We start from the raw sequence: 18305 nt of genomic DNA, 5'->3' as shown, positions 1-18305 counted from the left end.
ATGCCAGGCGCCCCCATCACCACAACCCGCGTGCACAACGTGCTGCATGAAACCCTTGTTGAAGAAGCTTGAGACAGTCGGTGGCGAATTGGCCTGCGGATTATGCTAAAGGTTATTCACCTGGGTAACGGGCAGAACTGGCAACACGGAGTATCTGAGATGTCTCGAACCGTGCGAAGGGTCGCGCTATTGACACGCCCTCCCAACAGACCGCACGTATGACCGGGCGTCCACGTTAATACAGCACAGCCTCACACAGCATAGCAACCGGCCTCCGCGCCACAACATTCTAACGATGCAGTGAGAAATCCAGGTTAGTAGCATATATCAGCTACTGTAATTTAATGAAGGCCGAAGGTGGCAGGTCTGCTTGTTCGTGTAGCTAAGTGTGGGCCTGCCTGCTAACCTGATATCTGGCCCGTCCGACTTGTCTCTTATTGGCTCAATGTAGAAATCCACCAGTATCTTATGGAGATATCTCTTATTGAGATACTGCCGCAGATAGCCTATGTCTAGGAGAGTGCCCTCCCTCCCTCCACGTCAGTATTCCCAGTCAGACAGGGTCGATCAGTGGGCCAGCTCTCCCTTGCAGCAGGTGCTGGAGGCCTCGTCAGGCTTGAGAGGCTTCGCCATTCATCTCCTTCAGGGCGCCACGGCGACGGAGGTAAATGCCTTGGCGTGACGCGCGGGCCTGGCCCATTTCACAGCCTGCTGACGGGAAGATGGGTGGTCTCTGCTTTCTGGGCCTGGCTGGAGGCTGCCTCCGTCACCAGGCGTGGGGCGATACCCCCCCCCCTCTCTACCTCATCTCCACTCTAGGTCCTTGACCCCTCTCCCCCTCTCCTGCATCCTTACCCCCTCTCCATCTCATCTCCACTCTAGGTCCTTGACCCCTCTCCCCCTCTCCTGCATCCTTACCCCCTCTCCATCTCATCTCCACTCTAGGTCCTTGACCCCTCTCCCCCTCTCCTGCATCCTTACCCCCTCTCCATCTCATCTCCACTCTAGGTCCTTGACCCCTCTCCCCCTCTCCTGCATCCTTACCCCCTCTCCATCTCATCTCCACTCTAGGTCCTTGACCCCTCTCCCCCTCTCCTGCATCCTTACCCCCTCTCCATCTCATCTCCACTCTAGGTCCTTGACCCCTCTCCCCCTCTCCTGCATCCTTACCCCCTCTCCATCTCATCTCCACTCTAGGTCCTTGACCCCTCTCCACATCCTCTATACTTCCTCACTTCCTCATCTCAACTATACGTTCTTAACCTCTCTCTACCTCACCTTCACTACGTCCTTGATTCCCCACCACCCCAACTAACCTCGTTACCTAACTTCCTTCTTCCGTTTCCACTCTACAACCCACAGGAAACTCATGTTTCTGTCACTGCCAGTTCTCCTCCTCTCCTCCCCCCTCTTTAGTCCCCCCCCCTCACTCACACACACATTTTTGTGTTATATCATGAGAAATTCACTTAGTGAACCATAAACCACTGGTGAGGGTTCCGGGTATGGGACATGTTAGTTATAGTGAGTAGACCGCTGTGTTGAAGAGACATGCGCTCCCCATGCAACCACAATGTAATTACTGCTGTCAACTCCTATCGATCGCAACAGGCTCTGCTCCACTCTGCTCTGCCAGAGAGAGAGAGAGAGAGGGGGGGGGGGGGTGAGGGGAGAGCGAGAGAAAGAAAAATTGGAGAAGGAGAGAAATGGAAAGACAGAGAAGTTGGAGAAGGAAAGAGAGAACCGTCAACAGAGAGAGAGAAGGATGCCTTGGGTGGAACCAGCCATAAATCCCTGACATGACAGCAGTTATTATCTATGACACTATTGGTGATACTAGATACATATGTCCATCCAAACCTGAGGTTTCTCTCCTTTTATTGAGAAGGAATGGATACCAAGTGGAAATGAGTTATTTTAGTGAAATCGATTGATGTCCTTATCATCAATAAGCCAGAAACGGTAAGGCAGTGGGGCTGTGAGGTTTGGGAAGTATAATATACATTTCGTGTTGTGTTCTTTTTGTTTATTCAGTATCGAAGTGACAAAAGCGCATCACAACAATGGAAATACTAGTTGTTCCTAATCACACACAGGTTGTTTTGAGGTTTAAATAGGAAGACGTTGCTCTATGCAAAGAGCTTCTGTTCTTTCTGAAACCTGGACTGGAGCCATAGAATATTTATAGAGCAGCACTATCTGAGTCTTGCACGTCACCATGCCCAGCCTTAATCCTCTTTTTCACTTGGCATATTAATTATCCCACTCTCACTCTTTCATGAATTGTAAAACAGTTTTAAATTGGTTTGAAAACAGACCCAGAATATCTGACCTTCCAACCTCAGATGTCACCCTGGACCCTGTCCAGAGTGCATGGTCGATGCACTGTAACGTACGAAGATATCTTAAAAAATATCTGTCCGTTCTCGAGTCAGTTAAGATGCGAGGATTGATTGTCCGTCCTGACCAGCGTGCCTTTTCAAACCCTCAGCCTCTCGGCCTCCACCCCTCACATGTCATCTGCGTGACATGGGCAGGCATGCTCGGGTGTCATCACACACACACACATGCACACACACATACAGGATTCACAGGTGGTAATTATGAATTTTTAGATTTAGGATCGATGTGCAGGTTGTGTATAAAACATGATGCCTGTTCCTGCTCCTCATATTGAATAGATTTGAATTCCTGAGTGTGATCTGTTTGTCAAGCACAGAAGGAAGGACGCAATCTTGCAGTTAGAACATGCCAGTTCTGTAGTTGCCCAGCAACACATCTGCGTTTCAAAAGAGTGAGTGTTTGTTCTTGTGTTATTACATATGTGCCTATGTGTGTGTGTGCTTGGATGTCCGGTGTGTGTTTGTGTGTGTGTTATAACTACGGTACTCAGATAGAGGCTATAGAAGTGCCTCCTTAACCAGAACATTGATACAGTAAGTGGGCCAATGGCCTTGTCCTGCTCCTTCTCCTACACCTTCTCCTCTTCCCTCCCCTCTACCCCTCCACTCTCATCAAGAACCTCATAACTCCTTAGACAGACAGACTGGAGCCTCTGTGTCACAGCAGTGTGACCCTGTCAACCGAACTCAACAGCTCTTGACAGCAGAGGAGAGGAATGAGTGGAAGGAAAACTTTCCTGAACTGGGTTAACATTTCTTGGTGCACTGGGGCATAACAACAATAGGCGTCCCACTATCACACGAAAACATTAGTTCTGCTGAACAAAAATTGAAAAAAGGAAATGGACAACTCCCAAGAAGTGTGTCAATAGGAACCCAGAGATCTACATAAGAGTTAAATACTATCAAATTGATTGGGAGAGGAGATGACAAGCTAGAGATAGAAATGAAAAACGGAGAAAGACAGAGTAACAAGAGAGAGAGAGGGAGAGAGAGAAGTGGGGGGCAGAGAAAGAAACAAATGGAAAAGGAAAAAGATTGTGAAAGGAAGATATCAAGACAGGAAGTGATCATCACTGTCAGTCTTCCTGTCAGGGGAGGGTGATGTCGAAGCTCACCGTTCTAATCCCGCCCCTTCCTCTAATCCCGCCCCTTTCTCTGTTCCGTCTTCTGTCTCCCCCTGGCATGGCACAACATTCTGCCTGAGCTGTGTTTACAGTCTCTCACAGGAAGCACATTGTGTGTGTGTGTCCAAGGGACGGCGGGAGCGTTCATTTGCTCAGGCTTAATTGCCATGGCATTTTAAATTAGATGTTTTCATCAGTAAACAAACACACAAACACCCACAAACACACGCACAGGCACACACACAGACACAATGATGTATGCATCACTGACATTTTATGAGGAAGCTACTTATGAGCCGTCAACAATGTTACACTGTGCTGTCATCAGAGAGACTGTGTCATATAAATCACACAAAACATGGACTTACAGTACTGTACCAAGACACACACAAGCATCCTGTCATGAGCCTGAGTTCTAAACATCCCTCCACTACAGCATTCTTAAACATTAGTTCACCAAGGCCTTTATTGAAGCCATCGTTCAAAGCCGAAATCCTGCCACAGAACTGTGCAAATGTGTACAAATGACAGTTTTACTGGGTTTATTTAAAGTAATGTGATGTCCCTGGACCTGTTCTACGCCCTGACCCAGTCTCATCTCAGTCTCTCCTAGATTGATTAGACACCGGAAGAGGAAATGTGTGTCTAATGTGCGTTTGTGTGTGTGTGTCGCCTCTGTGAGTGTGTGTGAGGCAGCGACACGCCTGGGTAGCCAGACCCCACAGGCGATCACAGAGTCCACCGCACAGGATGGGAGGAGCCAGGCTGACCTCACTAAACATCCAGCACAGGATGAGAGGAGCCTGGCTGACCTCACTAAACATCCAGCACAGGATGAGAGGAGCCTGGCTGACCTGACTAAACATCCAGCACAGGATGAGAGGAGCCTGGCTGACCTGACTAAACATCCAGCACAGGATGGGAGGAGCCTGGCTGACCTGACTAAACATCCAGCACAGGATGAGAGGAGCCTGGCTGACCTGACTAAACATCCAGCACAGGATGAGAGGAGCCTGGCTGACCTCACTAAACATCCAGCACAGGATGAGAGGAGCCTGGCTGACCTGACTAAACATCCAGCACAGGATGAGAGGAGCCTGGCTGACCTCACTAAACATCCAGCACAGGATGAGAGGAGCCTGGCTGACCTCACTAAACATCCAGCACAGGATGAGAGGAGCCTGGCTGACCTGACTAAACATCCAGCACAGGATGAGAGGAGCCTGGCTGACTTGACTAAACATCCAGCACAGGATGAGAGGAGCCTGGCTGACCTGACTAAACATCCAGCACAGGATGAGAGGAGCCTGGCTGACCTCACTAAACATCCAGCACAGGATGAGAGGAGCCTGGCTGACCTGACTAAACATCCAGCACAGGATGAGAGGAGCCAGGCTGACCTCACTAAACATCCAGCACAGGATGAGAGGAGCCTGGCTGACCTGACTAAACATCCCCCAGCTCGGATCTGAGTCCTCTGGACCATCGTGCTTCCACCATAAGACCTCTGGACTGCTCCAAAAGCTCTCTCTGTCTTTCTAAGACCTCTGTACTTTTCCCTTCTCTATCCCCACTCTCTCTCTCTCGATAATTAAATTACTGTAATTTTCTCCACAAGCCACTGATCCACTTCACTCCCCTCACTCTCTTTTTCTTTCTCTGTCCGTGTCCACATTATTCTACTCCTAGTGTCCACCGACTCAAACACACACACACACACTTCTCTCTCTACTCAACTTTCTTTACTATGAAGCAAATACTCACAAAATGGGTGGAAATACATTTTCCCCTGTGTAAAAAAGAAAAGAAAGAATGCATGTATATATATTTTTTGCTCTGACACCAGAGACACGGTGAACAACACTTCCTGATTGCTTTTCCAACTCCAGGACATTCACATCACCCATGACAATTTTTTTACCAGCACTATCTTCCCTAGACAGCTGCAGCCTGGCTGCAATGCAAAACGATATTCCGGCCTGCCCTTCACATGCACTTGGCGTACACCAGGCAGGCGTTTCCTGCCTCTTCAAAGTGAGGGCGAGCTCTGTTAACTACAGGATGACGGTGTCCACCACAGAATAGTGGAGAACTTCAGCCTTTCTGTCTGTTCTGCACTGGGTTTGTAATCCCGTTCTGGAGCAGGTACTAGCTCCAGGTCTGGGGTGGGTCAGATGGCTGAGCGGTTAGGGAGTCGGGCTAGTAATCAGAAGGTTGTTGGTTCGATTCCCTGCTGTGCAAATGACGTTGTGTCCTTGGGCAAGGCACTTCACCCTACTTGCCTCGGGGGGAATGTCCCTGTACTTACTGTAAGTGGCTCTGGATAAGAGCGTCTGCTAAATGACTAAATGTAAGAGGTAAACCCTTTGGCTTCACCTCCTTTTGACCTCACACGGTGTGCAGAAATGCTCGGGGATGAGATCAGACTGTCGTCAATTGAGACAGGGCAAGAAAATCTAAATTGCAAATCATTCTTGTCAAGACGCCCGACACATAAAAAACGTATTTCAGATGATCAGCCCTCTGACGTTATGCCAGTCAAACACCGGCGTGGCTCGAAGCTTCAGGTATTCTGTCTGACGAGGCCTCAGTCGACGCACCGAGAATCTTCCTTATTGTCTGTCGCTGTTGGTTTACTGTGGTTCAGGTTGGTTTAATCATGATGCAGCATTTGTACTGAAGGACAACTGAGATCCTAAGAGATTACCAGAATATGAACCCCAAAGCTTTAGCCGTTGAACAACAATGTGTATTTCACATTCTTTACTGTTTTAGTGTCACTGAGATCCAACAAAGGCAATATTCACATATAATGTACATTCCATAAAAACCTTTTGTGGTGTATTCCTAGATGCACGGGAGATATAAACAAACATGTATGACGATATTTACTGTTGTTTCACAATTAGCTTTGATCAGAGGAGTGAAATCAGTCCCAAACGAGCCACACTGGAGGGTTCATGTTCAGAGCGAAGGAGAAGGAAACCGTCCTCGGTGACCTCACAGTGTCTCTGAGCTCCAGGATCAGACAGACTGACTGTGCTGGGGAGGGCTGGTCTGATCCCAGCCTGCTCGGTGCTGGAGAGGGCTGGTCTGATCCCAGCCTGCTCGGTGCTGGCAGCTCACTGGACTAGGCCTGAGTCATAAACAATTGTATAACTGCAATAAACCAGCGTCAAACACGTCTAGTTTCCAAAAGATCAGCTCTGAACTGTGGTTGGGATCCAGGGAGAGATTAGACCTTCTCAGACGCAGTCATCGCCCCTTCGACTTGGAACACATCTGCCCTAAACTCTCAACATCTTCACACTGAGAGGAGCACAACGCATATGGCAGCTCATTCAGGGCCTTTGATAGATATGTACAGTATGGCTTTGAGTACAGATGAACACGGCAACTCTTCCTGGAGAGGAATTGCTGAACCTGTAGGGTGGAGTGTGCTTCTGCTGAGCATGAATGACCTTGTGTGGTAAGATCTTAGCTGGATAATAGTACGGGAAAAGAGCATGCACCTACATTGTGATGAAGTGATGCTTCTTAAGCAGTTAACCTGTCACACACACACACAGTCATTCAACATAATACATGCCAGGGGTTCAGCTACCTTAAGCAATGATTAAAAGTATTTGTGGCACAACCATAGCACGACATACAGTCACGTGACAACTCGTCGGATGCTCGAGAGAATCTACAGTCGACATCCAGATGGGACAGACTATAATACACAGCTGGGCAAGAGAGCCCCAGTGAAACAAGCCTTCTCATTTCTTGCGAGGAACCTTATCGCCGAGCGGCACCTCGACAACCAGCTTCTGCAGAGACGAAAGATGACAACCAATCAGATGAGGAGATCTGCTCCTGGTCAAAACCCTGACGTAGCCACAAAACACAATCTCCAACTCGGACACCTACATGAATGAATGAATAAATAATGAAACCATTCTGAGTTAGCTATTCCCCCCCCCCCCCTCCCACCCCCCACCCCCTCCCCCCATTTCAATTAATGAATACATCTAAGGAGATCCCTGGGATCATTAAAGACAGCCGTGAGAGACAGCAACTCTAGGTTGAAGTGTGTGTGTGTGTGTGTGGGGGGGGGGGGGGGGGCGTTTCCTTGGTTACCTCCAGAAGTCTGATGTAGTACGTCAGGTCTTCCTCCGCCTCCCCCCGCGTGTCCTCCACTTGGTATCTCCTGCAGGCCAGTACCAACTCGTTAGCGTTGAAGAGGGGGGCGGGGTCAATGGAGTGGCCGTTAATTAGGTTCACCAGGTACTCCCGGTAGTGTTTCCTAGAACACACACACACACGAGTAAACATTGATCCGTTCTGTGATGTTCTCCCTGGATAACGGCCTGCTGATGACAGCGTTCGTACTCGCAGAGTCCAGCCTGTCCTGGCAGTGTCTCGGCCCCGCAAGCAGAGTCGCTCTGCTGACCTCCCTCATCCTTCTGTTCAATCACTCCACACAGCCCTGGGAGAGAGAGAGAGAGAGAGAGAGAAAGAGAGAGAGAGAGAGAGAGAGAGGGGGGGGGGAAGCAGAGAGCGAGAGAGAGAGAGAGAGAGAGAGGTCAGGACGATGCCCTCCAGAGGCCTGGTGCTCATCTGAAGACAGAAGGAGTCCTACCTGACTGCGTTCCTGGAGGAGTGTCGGTGTTAAACTCCACCCCCTTGTTCTGGTGGAAAACACAGCATGACGTCACCAAACAATGTTTGTCCTGTGTCTGGCCAGTGTTGGTGCACGCATGAGTGTGTCTGTGTATGCGAGTGTGTGCATTTAATGTGAGTTTTACATGAGTCTTCCTGCATGCGAGTCTGCGTGTGTGATTAAGTATGTGAGAGTAGCTGCACGTGGACGTTCATGTGTGTGTGTGTGGTGTGTGTGTATGTATGTGGTGTGTGTTTGTGTGTACCAGCAGCAGGGCCTGCAGCCTGCTAGGCTCCCAGTCTCGGAGGTAGAAGAGGCAGTCTCTGGGGTGATGGGCATGCAGGCCTGTCACACTGCACTGGTTCACAGCACACGTCTGCAGAAAGACAGAGGACGAGAGCAAGAGGAGAGCAGGAAGGGGGAGGGGTGAAGGGTGAAGGGGGGAGGGGAACCGGGGGAGGGGAGAAGGGGGGAGGGGTGAAGGGGGAGGGGTGAAGGGGGGAGGGGTGAAGGGGGCAGAGCAGCAGGAGGGGAGGAGGTAACAACAGAAGAGGGGGGGAGGATTGAGAGGTGGAGAGTGAGACAGAAAATAAAAGGAGGGGGGAGAGAAGAGGAGGATTGAGAGAAGGGGCTTTAGACATCGAGTGAATATGGCACTGCAGAATGTGTATGTCAGTCATCAGCAGAATGATGCCTGACATGCAGCAGGGATATAGACAGGGGAAGAACACACAGACGCTAGCTACACAGGCAGCCTGACAGACTAGGTAGATACAGGAGGTATCTAGACAGGACTAACAGACATGGTAGATACAGGAGGTATTTACATTTACATTTAGTCATTCAGCAGACGCTCTTATCCAGAGTGACTTACAGTAAGTACAGGGACATTCTCCCCCAGGCAAGTAGGGTGAAGTGCCTTGCCCAAGGACACAACGTCATTTTGCACGGCCGGGAATCGAACCAACAACCTTCTGATTAATAGCCCGACTCCCTAACCGCTCAGCCATCTGACCCCCCATTTAGACAGGACTAACAGACATGGTAGATACGGGAGGTATCTAGACAGGACTAACAGACAGACAGGGACTCACGGTGTGAAAGGGGTTGTTGCAGCCGCTGCAGAACTGGTACCTGCACTGAGAGCAGCTGAAGTGCATGCAGCCGCCTTTAGACAGGGCATACTGGAACCTGCAGTTAGGACAGGCTGGGGAGACCAGACCGTGGATGGGACAGGAAGTGAAGAACAAACCCCATTATCAAAGGACAGACTGAATGTATGATATGACTGGCTGATAGTGTGATATGACTGGCTGATAGTGTGATATGACTGGCTGATAGTGTGTATATTGGATCGATATAAGAATGTGCGCACACCCGTGTGTATTATGTGTGTGTGTGTGTGTGGTACTGACTAATGCCGTTGTCTCGGAGGTATCCCGCCAGACCCTGTCTCTGGTACTCTGGGTCGTTCTCCCTCTTCCAGGACTGGTACTGTTCACAGGACAGTCCCCCATGCTGAGACTCCCACTAGGGGAGAGAGGGAGGGAGAGAGGGAGAGAGAAGGGGGGAGAGAGGGAGGGGGAGAGAGGGAGGGAGAGAGAGGGAGGGAGGGAGAGAGGGGGAGAGAGAGGGAGAGAGGGGGGGAGGAGGGGGAAGAGAAGGAGGGAGGGAGAGAGGGGGGAGAGAGGGAGAGGGAGAGAGAGAGAGAGAGAGAGAGAGAGAGAGAGAGAACAAAACACAGATACAGCTTCAAGAAATCTATAGCATTTTTCCAACAGTCTGCGTTCACATGTACATTTTTTATATATCTTATTGACTTACAGGTTTCTTGCACTGAGCACAGAAGCTGTTCCTGCACTGGAAACATGTGACCTTGAGTTGGTCTCCATCATAGATGAACCCATAGGAGCACTGGTGAAAGAGAGGAGATTAGGGGAGAGATAAGACAGGAGGGGAGGGGAGGAGGGAGGTAAATGACCTTGGCTTCAGCAATGTCACAGAGAGGTTATCCGTTTAAAACTCACATCATGTTTGTTGTACTATAAATCGCTGACTATACTTGAATGGTACTTGAATTGCTTTACGAGTGTAACATGGTCGTGTGTGTGTGTGTGTGTGTGTGTGTGTGTGTGGTGGAGACTCACATGACTGCACCAGAGGAACTTGGGGTCCTTGATCAGCGCCTGTTCTGTCAGCTTCTTATGGAAGAGTTCATACACCTCAGGTTCCAGACACTCCCGCAGCTGTGACACACACACACACCCCATAATGCCTGTACCTAACATCATTTTATAAACTGTATACCTAAACAGCTGTTGATGTTGCAGTCAGGAAGTGAATTATATTATTGTTGCTTGCTTTTCTACAGGTACACTCTTGCACTTTTGAGGTTCATGTTTAATTGTAACTTGTTTAACTGCATGCTCTTATGTTTCTTCCCATTGGCACTTATGTGGTTTTTCACAATGTGTGCTTCATGTTTTGGCTGCTCGCAATGTTTAGCTATCTCGTTGTTATGATCAGTGAGCTATGCACTTTGTTAAGCTCTTTCTTGGAAGTTGCTTTGGATAAAAGCGTCTGCTAAATGAATACATGTAAATGTAGTACGAGTGTGTGTGTGTCAGCTCCTGTGTAAAGGTGTGTACTGTCCATGGTCTCTACCTGGATGTCTAGGGTGGAGAAGTAACTGTTGAGGTGCTCGGGGTCGTTGATGTCGGGCTCCCAGCACACAGGACACACCATGTCCCGGATGTGCTTGTCCCTCACCGCGATGGTGAAGTGCTGCTGGAAGCATCCGCAACACACTGAGCACTGGCACGACGTCAGGGACTGCATCTGAGGGGGGGAGGGGAGGAGGAGGAGAGGAGGGAGAGAGGGGAGGAGGAGGAGAGGGGAGGCAGGGGGGAGAGGAGAGGGGAGGAGGAGAGGGGAGGAGGTAGAGAGGGGGGAGGGGAGGAGGAGGAGAGGAGGGAGAGAGGGGAGGAGGAGGAGAGGGGAGGCAGGGGGGAGAGGAGAGGGGAGGAGGAGAGGGGAGGAGGTAGAGAGGGGGGAGGGGAGGAGGAGGAGAGGGGAGGCAGGGGGGAGGAGAGGGGAGGAGGTAGAGAGGGGGGAGGGGAGGAGGAGGAGAGAGGAGGAGAGGGGGGAGGGGAGGAGGAGGAGAGGCAGGGGGAGAGGAGAGGGGAGGAGGTAGAGAGGGGGGAGGGGAGGAGGAGGAGAGGAGGAGGAGAGGGGGGAGGGAGGAGGAGGAGAGGGGAGGCAGGGGGGAGAGGAGAGGGGAGGAGGTAGAGAGGGGGGAGGGGAGGAGGAGGAGAGGAGGAGTAGAGGGGGGAGGGGAGGAGGAGGAGAGGGGAGGCAGGGGGGAGAGGAGAGGGGAGGAGGAGAGGGGAGGAGGTAGAGAGGGGGGAGGGGAGGGGAGGGGAGGAGGAGAGGGGGCAGGGGGGAGAGGAGAGGGAGGAGAGGAGGAGAGGGGGGAGGGAGGAGAGGAGAGGAGGAGAGGGGGGAGGGAGGAGAGGAGAGGAGGAGAGGGGGGAGGGAGGAGAGGAGAGGGTAGGAGGAGAGGGGGGAAGGAGGACAGGAGAGGGGAGTAGGAGAGGGGGGAGGGAGGAGAGGAGAGGAGGAGAGGGGGGAGGGAGGAGAGGAGAGGAGAGGAGGAGAGAGGACAGGAGGAGAGGGGGGAGGGAGGAGAGGAGAGGGGAGGAGGAGAGGGGGGAAGGAGGAGAGGAGAGGAGGAGAGGGGGCAGGGGGGAGAGGAAGAGGGGGGAAGGAGGAGAGGAGGAGAGGGGGAGAGAAGGGAAAGGAGAGGGGGGAGACAGGGGAAGAGGGGAAGGCACAGAAGGAGGAGAGGGATGGGAGGGGTGTGGAAAGAGAAGAGAGGAGGATGAGCACTGAGGGTGAGAGAGAGGCCGGGGTGGCACAGGGCAAGATGAGACACAGAAAAGCTTCTATTCTCAATTATCAGCCTCGTACACTGAGGCATGCTGGTGCTCTCACATGCGTGCACACACACACACACACACACACACACACACACACACACACACACACACACACACACACACACACACACAGTCACATAAATACACCAGCCTGTCCACACACAACACACACACACACACACAGTCACATAAATACACCAGCCTGTCCACACACAACACACACACACACACACAGTCACATAAATACACCAGCCTGTCCACACACAACACACACACAGTCACATAAATACACCAGCCTGTCCACACACAACACACACACACACACACAGTCACATAAATACACCAGCCTGTCCACACACAACACACACACAGTCACATAAATACACCAGCCTGTCCACACACAACACACACACACACACACACAACTGCCCCAGACCACACGCTCCCGTCCAGTGCGGGTACCTTGCTGTGAGGAAAGACAGACAGGCAGATGGGACACTCCTTGGCCAGGACACGGCGGATGAAGTCCCGGTCATGAGACTCGCGCACGGCCTGCACCACGTCCTCCAGCTGTAGGGGGCGCTGCGCTCCTGCAGCAGGGACAGGGCCAGCTCACAGCGGCCCCAGCTGGGCAGACCGTACACCGCCAGCAGCCTGCGGCACACACGCTGGAGAGAGAGAGTGGGGGGGGGGGAATGGAGAGAGAGAGAAGAGAGCGTGCGAGAGAAAGGGCGAGGGAGAGAGACAGAGAGAGAGAGAGATGATGATAAGGAGCAAAACAGACAGAGAATCACAAGAATATCTCTGATGTGTGACATTTGTGACATTACAGAATGGTCCACTCTCTACAGACGATGCCCAGTCACAGTTGACCCAGGAAGGTGACATCATCGCCCAGCATCACGCCTATCCCCCCCTGCTCCATCTCCTACCTGTTTGTCTGGGTGGTTGACGTCTATGGGTGGCTCCGGCAGGTCGCTCCACATGCGCTGGTGGAAGGGCTCCAGCAGGGGGCGCTGCAGCAGGGACAGAGCCCCCCGCAGCTCCCCCCCGGTCTGCCTCAGGACCTCGTGACAGCGGGCCAGGTCGCTGAAGCCCAGGGAGCACAGCTCCTTCACCTGGGGGGGGACGGGGGAGGTCGAACGCAAACACAGAACATCAATGCTTTTTAAACGTTTTCACTCTCTCTCCCCATCCCACCCACCCCCTCTCCCCCTCTCATACTCCCCCTCTCCCTCTCTCATACTCCCCCTCTCCCTCTATCTCTCCCCCCCCCTCTCCCTCCCTCGCCCCCTCCCTCTCTCCCCCTCCCCCCGTCGTAGCTTCAGCAGAGGACGTGAGAGAGGGGAGTGCGAGCGAAGCGTTACCTCACCTTGGCCTGTCTGTCTCTGAGCGCCTGTCTGGCTGCACGCTCTGTGTCGCCCCCCGCAGACAGCCAGGCCTGCTTGGCCTCCGCCCTCGACAGCAGCACCCCGCCCCCTCCTCCTCTGTGCTCCGCCTCGGTCCCAGCGTCCTCGTGGTCGGCGGGCCCAGACAGGCCGTTCTGTCCCGGGGGCGAGGAGGCCGCGCGCACACAGATCTGCTCCAATAGCTGAGGGAGCTCTGCTTTCAGCCAATCGCAAGGCAGGATTGTGGCGTTGCCGGCGACCCGCATGCCGGTGTACACCTCCTCTGGGCTCACTCCTCTCTTCTCTCCATCCTGAGACAGAGACAGAGACAGAGACAGAGACAGAGAGAGAGAGAGAGAGAGAGAGAGAGAGAGAGAGAGAGAGAGAGAGAGAGAGAGAGAGAGAGAGAGAGAGAGAGAGAGAGAGTGTGAGTGAGGGAGTGAGAGAGTAAGGAGATGGTAGGATAGGCTCTCACTCCTGAGGGAGGGAGAAGAAGCCCGTCTTACCCTGATCAGCTGAATCATCTTCAGACCCTCCTCCCGCATCAGCCTCTGTCTCCTCAAATCCGGATCCTCTGGGGGCGGGGCTTTGGGCTTGACTGGCAGGGCAGGCACTCGCCGCACTGGCGAGGGAGGGCGGAGCTTGGCAGGCATTGGGGCGGGCTCAGGACGAGCCAGGTCACACATCTCGCAGACAGTTGCAGGGGTGTAGTTGACGTAGGTACAGAACTGACACACCCACTGACAACCATGACAACCAGAGCAGGACACAGACAAGCCAAATGACATTCAGTTGATGGAGTTGACATTTAAAAGGTCTGTCGATTATTTTATTTTTTTAACTGCCTCAGCCAATTGGAAGGCTTCTGTCTCACCTGGCTGTCGGGGTCACCGGGCATGCCCAGTACGGGCGCAGGGGGTCGAGGTGGAGTGTTGGGAGGGTGGGTAGGCGTGACCGGTGGACGTGTGGCCAGGCGGGGGCGCTCACACACCTCACACAGAATACTGCTTCCTGCGTTCACCACCGTACAGCTCTTACACTGCCACTCTGACCGAGACAGAACACACACACACATCACACACACATATCACACAGAGGACGACCACAAGCTAACACAGGTTCATATTTAATCTATTATTTAAGCGACATTTCCTTTCAGAACCCACACCAATCATTTTGGGGGGGTTTTTTGTCGCTTATTTTAGATCATTGATTGGCTGAGTGAGGCGCCCACGATGTGATGGACAGGTGAACTGACCAGTGATGTTGGGAGGCTGGGTGGCATCTTCGGAGGCTGCAGGTCCAGTGCAGGCCAGACGGGGGCGCTCACATGCCTCACACAGCACATCCTGAAGGGAGTTGATGGTGGTGCAGTGGACACAGCGCCACGAAGACTGAGAACTACTGGGAGAAGAGAGAGGGAGAGAGAAAGAGACATCGAGAGGTTATGAAAACAGAGAGAGAGAGAGAGAGAGAGAGAGAGAGAGAGAGAGAGAGAGAGAGAGAGAGAGAGAGAGAGAGAGAGAGAGAGAGAGAGAGAATATAGGGAGGTTGATAGAGAGAGAATAGAGAATAGAGGGAGGTAGATAGAGAGAGGGGGTATGATGACTTCAGAGATCCCAGAGGGATGTGTGAAATGTCACAGGCTTTATCAAGACTAATTATAAACTGATCCAAGGCTGCCTTACACTACAGTTACACATACTATTATATATTTTACTACAAAGGCAAGGGAAATCACTGTTGCAAAGCAATGAAGGTGTCTCCATCTCTTTAGACTTCATTACCTGTGAAGCTTCCTGCTTTTGGAGGTAATGACAGTAGTCCTGTGATGATTGGCTCGTTCTGGGTACGAGTGATACAGCCGGTCACATTCCGTGCACAGTGATTGGACACAAGTGGGACAGTGGGCAGCGACAGGAAATATACCACAGATGGTACAACTAACTAGTTGACCAAAAGACAAAGAGAAAGTCAACCAGGTGAAGTCTAACAGCAGACCAACACAACCCTGTCTGGGCAAGTTTCAGGTTCAACAATAAAAGTATTCATAGGTTGCAGGTGAAATTCCTAATTCAACTTCGCAGCCACAACGGAACCAATGAAATATCGAACAAAATGTTAACCCCACCCACCAAAAATTATGAAAATACCCAATTATTTTCTATGCATCTGAGTATAAGGTGAGCTCCCTCACTAGCTGTTTAACAGGCAAGGTGACCTAAATCCAACCGACTTCACAAGTACCAATCCACATCTGACGTGTGTTCCTCACCAATGTGTTTGGTGGCAGGGATGGTGCAGGTGGAGGTGGAGGCGTTGGCTGTGCGTCCAGGACAGAAGGCCTGGATGGATCTGGGGGACTGGGCTGGGGGGAGGGACCTGTGCTGGCTCTGGTTCTGATTGGACGGAGTGGCCGCGACATCTGAGGATCCTCCCACTTCCCCCTGGGAGACAGGAGTCGAGACATGTTTGAGATAAGACCACACTGGGTGACCCGGCAGGTAGCCTGTGCCTTGGTTCAGACAGGACCACATTCATAGCAGCAGAGCTACCGGCAACTCACCAGCTGCATGGGAGGGAGGGAGGGAGGGAGGGAGGGGCTACCGGCAACTCACTAACTACATTCCTTTGCTCCACACATGTAGTCATCCTTCATGGATTTGTTCACTCTCATGTTAGGAAGATGGAGAATTGTGCAGATAGAAGGGAGTGAAGGGAGAAAGGCAAGAGATGTCCCACAATGTGCATTGTAATCATCAAAAACTGTTGCCTGGCTGTCTTGGTGAATGAGGTCTCCATGGAAACACTAAAACACAGAACGTGAGGCAGCTAGAATCTAGAACCGAACACTGAATTAAACGAAGAGTGAATCAAAACAGCAGATATGTAGACAGACAAACAGACAGAGGAAGAGACCAAACAAAGGAGGTAAAAGGAGTTATGAGGAAGGGAGGTGTGGAGGGAAGAAGGGATCAATACCTGTAGGCCGAGTGAAGGGACAATTCTCTCAAAGAACTCTGTGTGAGGATGAGCTTCCTGTGAACACAAACAATGAAAATCCAGGTTAACCAGTACCAGTCCCCAAATTCAAAACCTAAATCCCAGATTTCTGTGTAGATAGAGATTGGTTAGAACTTTCTCTAACCAATCAAATCAACTCAGATCTCTTGGGATCTGGAGCCAGTGTTTTCCTGTGTGAGATCTGCCTTCCCATTGGTCCACACCTTGATCAGCATGTCCAGCTCCATCCTCAGGCTCATGACCTCCAATGTTACCGCGGCAACTTTCCCAACATCGGGCTCCATCACGTCGTCAGGGAAACTCAGTCCGTCAGGTTGTTGATTCGAGTAACCATAGAGACTGAGAACTGCCCGTCCTCCCTAGGGTTCAACGACACACGAAAACACAGAATCACACACACCGACACGCACGTAAACGGGAGGACAGCGTGATTGAGAAACCTAAGGTGTCAGTACTTGTTGAGTATGAATGGCTGGGCTGTGTGAGAGGGTGTGGATGTTTGTGTAAATATGGAATTGTTTGAATGACAGAACAGGAAGCCAGCCTGAGTGAATGAGTGACAAGGTGAGAGTCCAGCACGGTTCTGACCTGGATGGAGTCCACGGTTGCCCTGAACACTGGGTTGTTGTGTTTGACCGTGCGCCAGTACTTGGGCCTACTGGGGCAGGTCAGGTTACAGCCATATTTCTCCAGGATATTCAGGGCTGTGGACAATCTTTGGAGAGTGCCAATAACCTGGGGAAGGAGGAGGGGTCAGGGGTGAGGAGGGTGGGGTTGGGAGGGAAAGGCTAAGTCATTATTTGCCATCTTAATGTTGTCTATTGTCTATGAATGAAGGCTATGAATGAAGGCTATTGCCTTGTTGTTGACCATGGTTAGAATTAGGACTGTGTACTGAACTGGTTGGCAAGGAAGACAACAGCACAACATCTGTGTGATCCCACCCACCTCCTTCCTTTGGAGACCAACGGTGTTCTCTATGATCATGGCCTCAGCAGCTATGTAACGGTATTTGACGGAGGGCGGTAAGGGGACGTTGGACATGGCAGACACACCAGCTCGCACCTCCAGAACCGAACCGGTAGTATACAAGCAGGCCTCGGCCTGACATCTCACCTGATCCAACTGCTCTAACAAGGTAGCCATACTGGAGAGGAGACAAGACAAACTAGTATGTTGTGATCCATAGCTAACCCTAATCGTATGCTAATCATTCATGAAAAAAGTCTGAGAAAAACTCCCTATTAAAATGCATGATTTAAAATGTCGTTCTGTGTTGCACGAAAACAGTCGGACAATCATGCTCCGGGAAACGATAAATTTCTGTCTCTAAACACGAAAAGGCGTGATATGACCAAAATAGCGTTAGCCTTTTATAACACACTAACACCGGAGACATAAATGTCTCAACAGTAGGACAAATATTTGGATTAGGCTATCATCCAGACCTAATTTACATTTCCCTGCATTCATATCTGAACAATTCAAGCGTTTCAGGTGAGTGATTAAGCAATGAGTCAGCAGCCTACTTACCTTCCATTCAGTTGTCAGCAGTGATAGTCAGCTACAAAATCACGATAACTGAAAAGCTTTTTTGAAGGCTACATAACAAGCCATTTTCTACAGCACCACACTGGAGCAAACAGGCTGCACACTCGATAACATAATTTGAGATAGATCAAAACAAAACTAGCTTACTGCGGCACATGACAGCAAAGAGTCAGCTGTAATATGTAAACAACTGCGTGAATGAACTGCCGTATTTTGCACTGCAGGAAAAG

The 18305-nt window shown here is 51.3% G+C and overlaps 1 protein-coding gene across 1 annotated transcript; it reads right to left on the bottom strand.

Moving 5' to 3' along the window:
- Nucleotides 1–5233: 5233 nt before the first annotated feature.
- rnf31 (ring finger protein 31) lies at nucleotides 5234–18300 on the bottom strand. The gene is given in 24 exon segments (XM_062481400.1): nucleotides 5234–7341; nucleotides 7652–7817; nucleotides 7904–8000; nucleotides 8154–8202; nucleotides 8440–8550; nucleotides 9269–9381; nucleotides 9590–9704; nucleotides 9999–10088; nucleotides 10322–10420; nucleotides 10839–11012; nucleotides 12575–12684; nucleotides 12687–12780; nucleotides 13045–13230; nucleotides 13485–13811; nucleotides 14007–14240; nucleotides 14375–14547; nucleotides 14759–14904; nucleotides 15288–15447; nucleotides 15776–15947; nucleotides 16483–16539; nucleotides 16728–16883; nucleotides 17113–17259; nucleotides 17473–17671; nucleotides 18058–18300. Coding segments are annotated over 23 exon segments (3225 nt in total). The 5' UTR covers nucleotide 17671; nucleotides 18058–18300; the 3' UTR covers nucleotides 5234–7290.
- Between the last annotated feature and the right edge of the window lie 5 nt (nucleotides 18301–18305).

The sequence above is a fragment of the Osmerus eperlanus genome, chromosome 16 (assembly GCF_963692335.1).
Source record: "Osmerus eperlanus chromosome 16, fOsmEpe2.1, whole genome shotgun sequence".
NCBI lineage: Eukaryota > Metazoa > Chordata > Actinopteri > Osmeriformes > Osmeridae > Osmerus > Osmerus eperlanus.
The sequence above is the reverse complement of the archived record's forward strand: the minus strand, read 5'-3'. Positions and strand labels throughout refer to the sequence as shown.